The following is a 5,931-nucleotide window of genomic DNA, read 5'->3' on the forward strand; positions in this document are numbered from 1 at the left end:
ATCCTTATTAATTCATTAAGGGGCTATTGAATGTATTTATTCATCAAGCACTTATAATTTAAATATTGGGTTAAGTTTTGAGGATACATAGGAAATAAGGTATGGTCTTTGTTCCTGAGTTTTTCAAGTGTACTGGGGAGACAATCAGGAAAACATAATTTGGACATAGCAGGCTGAGTATTTTGATAAAGACACAAGAAACAATCTTGAAATATACTAAATGTTAAATATGGTAGAAACAACAAAATCTCCCTGTACAGATTAGGGAAAGTTCAATAACTGGTGTCTTTAAAAAAAAAAAATGTGACCGATATGTGAGCGCCAGATGAAGGCCAGAGAGTATTAGAAACTGAGAATTCCTTATCCTCTCTCTTTCTATCTCTCTTCCTCTCTCTTTTCTCTCTCTCCCTCCCTCCCTCCCTCTCTGTGTCTGTCTCTCTCCCTCTCTCTTTTCTCTCTCTCCCTCTCTCCCCCTCTTTGCCTCTCTTTCTCTCCTTTGCCCTTTCTCCCTCCCTCTTTTTTTCTCCCTCTCTATGTCTCTCTCTCTGTTTCTTTGTCTCTCACACATGCCATTTCTCAGCATAAAGATAAAACATAAGAAAACTGGAAGTATTTCAGTTAATTCCCATGTGATGGAGATTTAGAGGAGGAAGTTGTAAAGGGAATTGGGGGTGAAGAATTAGCTGTCTTTTTAACCAGCTTAAGAAACTGGTTTCACCTGCACTGATGAGATCATTGAGCAAGGTAATGAGAAATCAGTTCACTTTTCCACTTGTTAAGAAGACAATTAAATTACCCAATTTTCCTTTTTATTTATCCCCCCTCCTTATTTTCCCTAAGCTTTTCTCTGAATCTGTAGCATCTTCCCTTCCAAGCTCTTCTATTCACCAAATATTTTATGTAGCATCCTCAGCCAGGTTAAGGAGAGACAAAAGTTTTTGGTGTTTTTTTTTTTTTTTTGGTGGGGGGTCAGTTGTTGTTTTCAATGGGGAATTTATTTTCAAATTTCAATTCCTTCATCAGTTCCAAGGATGATTCTGAAAAAGTAGGTGATGTCTTGTGAGTGCTGTGGGGGAGGGTCACAACATGGTCACCCAGTAACATGGACTTTCTTTCTTTCCACACAAACCCCAAACCTCCCTGGATGACAGGTCACTGCTCTTTCTGGAGATGGTCCTATGAAAGAGCAAACTCAAAGGATGGGGACCGGGATGCTGGAAAGTTGAAGATGGCATCTCAGGAAGAGCACCAGAGGAGACTTTGTTCAGGTCAAGACCATGGTGTGTGTTTCTTACTTACAAGGTCCACAGATGGGCAATTCAATGATACCAAAATAGGAATGAAAGCTCCTGATTTTGTTCCATTTTAAAAATTTTTATACCTTTGTTTAAGCAAAAGAGCAAACAATGATAGCACTTTTGTTATTTGCAAAGGCCTTTAAGACTAACAAAGTGCTATTTAAATTAAAATTGAAAAGTTTTGTTAGTTGAGATAATGCCAGAAACCACATGATAATTGGAAAAGCAACAATTTTTAATGAATCTTTTGTCTCTGCATTTAGAAAATGACACTGGAGATACATATTTTTTTTTCTATCCTAAAATGTTAAAGAGGAAGGTTAATATTATATCTCAAATGAATATTAAGGGAACAAGTTTGGAAAACCCCCAGAATCAAACCTCCTGGGTATTCTGAAATAATTTAGAAGAAACCCTGCGATTATGGGTCATTTATTTTTTCAGCAAGCTTTCAAGCACTGGTGTGTACTAGACACTGCTGAATGTCTGGTTATTGAAACGTTGTGAAGTCAAAGACAACCACATAATGCTAGTGACAGCTGAGGTCATAGCAACGGCTAAAGAAACCAAGAGAAAGTGATAATAAGGCACAGAGAAGAAGTTGTAGGAAGGAGTCAATGTGTACATGTTACTTTGAGTAATTAAATTTAAATTTAAAGAAAGTGACATTAAAAGAAGAAAATAAAAAGCAACTGCAAACAAAGCTTGGATGATTTCCAGATTAGAAGGTAGGACAAAAAATGACATGGTTGTTCAAAGTTTCCCAACACTAAAGCATGTGTGGAGGAATATGTAGTGGCAGTTATGTGTGCAAAGTTACATTTGGGAAAATATGAGACACAGAATATGATTGCTTTAAGTTTGCAGATAATTAAGGGTCATTTAGGATTGTTAACAGGGTTAAGATTTGTCCTGTAAGAAGACAACTCTGAGGGCACAAAGGAGTATGGCTTAGAGTAGAACAAAATGGATCTGTCAATCCAGCCAGTCTGTCAGTCATGCCCTTGGAATAGTCCAGACAAGAACTAATTTCTTACAGAAAAGAAGAAATGATCCTAAAAGTATTGCAGATCAAAAATAGATTGCATGTGAGGATGAGAAAAATCATGTGTCTAAAGATGTCTCAGAAATTTACGTGATGGGGAGGATTTTGGACCTGTTTACTGAGACACAGAATCCTTGTGAAAGAATAGATCTGGAGAAGTGTTGGGAGAGGACAAGAATGGTTTTGATTAAAATACATATAATCTTTCAATAGGAACAATAACTTACCAGAAACATTAGGGAAATTATCTGAGCCTGCCTACTCAGGAATTCAGAGACAGATCCTGGGAAAGACAGTTTGTTGAGTCTCCAAGTCGAGTGTATCAAGGATAAGACATGAAACCCAATGGGCAACCAGCTAATGTGGAATCAAAGCTAAATTCCTCCAGTCACGGGTTTTCTGCAAGAGAAATCAGGCTTACTGTCCTACAAGGGTGTGCAGAGGAATCATCGAACTAGTTCTAAGACAGAAGGAGTAATTTTAAACCAAATTAACCCTTCATGAATGACTGCATGGAAATGGGGTCAACAGTCAGTAAAGAAAAGGAGCTGTATTCTTCAGAAGCCAGCTAGATGATGAATGTATTAAAAGCAGGTGAGATGCAGATCCTCAGACACTTGTGCTATTGCTTATGGAATATATGTATCAGCAATATGGATAAAACTATGATCATGGAAATTCATAATTAACATAAGGTTTCTTTTGAATCTTAGATTATCAAAGAATTAAGTGGAGAGAACATAAGTCTGCAAGAGTGGAGTGGGGGGGGATGAAAGGACTGGTTTTATGTCAACAAATATTGTGCCTTCATGTGAACACTAATCCCAGACTCACTGATAAAATCATCGGCAGAGAAACAGCACTGTAGATACATATTAATTTAGGATAACTTTTGGTTAATTTATAATACTTTTTTTCCCTTTATTTCCCATTCACACCAGACTGGCACTGGTTTTGTTATGAAGGGTAAGTCTCTCTGATTCCTCCATCCCAGGGATCCCTGGACCTGATCACACTGACTTTGTTCTACAGCATCCCCTCCATGGCCAATTCTTCCCAGGTCACTGAGTTCCTACTGCTGGGTTTCTCTAGCTTCGGTGAATTGCAGCCTGTTCTCTTTGTGCTTTTTCTCTGCCTCTATTTGATCATCCTGAGTGGAAACTTCACCATCATCTCTGTCATCCACCTGGACCGCAGCCTTCACACACCCATGTACTTTTTTCTCTGTGTCCTTTCAACCTCTGAAGTCTTCTACACAATTGTTATCCTGCCCAAGATGCTTGTCAACCTGCTCTCTGTCCTCAGGACACTCTCCTTCATGGGCTGTGCCACACAGATGTTCTTTTTCCTCGGCTTTGCTGTCACCAATTGCCTGCTTCTGGGAGTTATGGGTTATGACCGCTACACTGCCATCTGCCAGCCTTTGCGCTACCCCGTTCTCATGAACTGGAGGGTGTGTGGACAGCTGGCAGCAAGCTGTATTGTTAGTGGCTTCCTAATATCTCTGGTGGGAACGACTTTGGTCTTCAGCCTCCCTTTCTGTGGCCCCAACAAAGTCAACCACTACTTTTGTGACATCTCACCAGTTATCCGTCTTGCCTGTGCTGAAACCTACATCAATGAGCTGGTCATCTTCATCTGTGGAGTCTTGGTGCTTCTTGTACCCTTGATATTCATCTGTATTTCTTATGGATTCATTGTCCATACTATCCTGAAGATCCCATCTGCTGAGGGCAAACGGAAAGCCTTCTCCACTTGTGCCTCCCATCTTATTGTGGTCATTGTCCACTATGGATGTGCTTCCTCTGTCTATCTTCGGCCCTCAGCCAAATATTCATCAGGCAAAGACAGGCTGGTGACAGTGACCTATACCATCATTACCCCACTGTTGAACCCAATGGTATACAGCCTTAGGAACAAAGATGTACAGCTGGCTATTCAGAAAATGATTGGGAAGACTGGGGTTACTCTTAAGACTTTATAATCAGAACGTTTTCACACACATTCGGGCCAAGTGTGTCACTACATGTTTAGTCCATAACAGTTTCTGGTGATATCTGTCCATTTAAGTGTGTGGCCTTAGACAACTTGTTTGATGTTTCAGGGTCTAAATGTTCTCTTCTTAAAGCAGGCACGGTAATACGTTCCTCTCAAGGCTCTTGTAAAGATTCAAGGAGATAGCATAGCATCGGTCCCTAGAGGTTAGCTCTCCTCCTCATGACTTAGAGTTCTCAAAAGTCTCTTATAAACCTTTATCTCTTGTTCTGTCTTTGGCTTGTTTGTCCCAGAACTCTGATGGTTCCCGTCGTTTAAGGTTATGTCCAGCTTAAGAGGAGGTGCTTGGGTCTGAAGCTGGTACGTGGGGGCAGGACCTGATGGGGAAATAATTTACTGCACTAAGAATTAGAAGATTTCAGCCCAACACTGGTTAAGCCATGGCTTTAAGAAAGTCACAATTGTTCTCTGAATCTGAATTTCAAAATACCGAAAATAAAGATAGTGTAATTTTCCTTTTCTACTTCCCAGGGATTTTGTTTGTATCTAACGGATAAGATGAAAGGAAGCACGTGTAAAATGTACAGCAGCACAGAGCTGAGGCTCTAATTAACAAAGGTTTGGGGCATCTTGGCAAGGACCTTTTCTTCTTCCAATTCTCTGAACATGGTATTTCCAGGTGCTTTTTCTGACTACCCCTCTGAACCACTTGTTACATAACATAGAAGATATGCTACATAAATGAGTGGGGAAAAAAAGGAGGAGAGGTCTTCATGGCATTCCACACTAAATTCGTTAAGGAGAGGGAGCTACCCAATGACTCTGATGACCATCTTGTCCCACATGTCCCCTGTACAGATGGTCATTCCACAGTACCTCCCAGGGAACCCATCCTGTGCTGACCTGGTACATGTTGTTTTCCCCTTGTTGCAGTGGACACTTGCCTTTCTACAATTTTTACGTTTTCTGTCTTTCATGTCATACACTGACTCCAACCTTGACTCACATATGTTTGAGGTGATTATGACAATTAGGGCTTTACCCATTACCTACATAACCTGAATTTCAGACACTCTGTCTTCTTGTGTACGTTCATCTGGACACACCACAGCATACCAATATTCTCTTTGAAGCCTCATGACTGAAACCGAAGTTCATGTTTCACACATGACTCCATTTCCCGGTAAAATATAACTGCACTCTCTTGTTAAATTTATTTAGATTTTCAAATTCAAGTGTATAATTGACAATAATTCTCTCAAATTTTAAAGTGATTATCTCTCTTTCTATTTTTATCTCCCATTTTTCAGGTTTTGGATTAAGGCTTTTTATATTATTTTCACTCTTGGTCATTAAATAATTAAGACACTTAAAGCACTATATATCTTTGTAAGCATGACGTGAGCCATTTCCACTAATTCATTCTGTCCTTTTTTATTTCCTTCCTAACATGTCTGCAATTGTCACTTATTGCTCAAATATTTTTTAGGAACAGATATTTATTTATGATAGATATTTCCTTGCTAATATTTAAATAACTTCTGTTATTTATTTATTGTGTGTGTATGTGTTAGTGACAGAATGTTACTGGTA

The 5,931-nt window shown here is 39.3% G+C and overlaps 1 protein-coding gene across 1 annotated transcript; it reads left to right on the plus strand.

Annotated features, from left to right (window-relative positions):
• Positions 1-3,385: 3,385 nt before the first annotated feature.
• On the plus strand, positions 3,386-4,327 carry LOC116859954 (olfactory receptor 10R2-like). Its single transcript, XM_032845697.1, has one exon. The coding sequence runs from the start codon at positions 3,386-3,388 to the stop codon at positions 4,325-4,327; it is 942 nt and encodes a 313-aa protein (XP_032701588.1).
• Positions 4,328-5,931: the final 1,604 nt, after the last annotated feature.

The sequence above is a fragment of the Lontra canadensis genome, unplaced genomic scaffold (assembly GCF_010015895.1).
Source record: "Lontra canadensis isolate GAN:19392208 unplaced genomic scaffold, GSC_riverotter_1.0 scaffold168, whole genome shotgun sequence".
NCBI lineage: Eukaryota > Metazoa > Chordata > Mammalia > Carnivora > Mustelidae > Lontra > Lontra canadensis.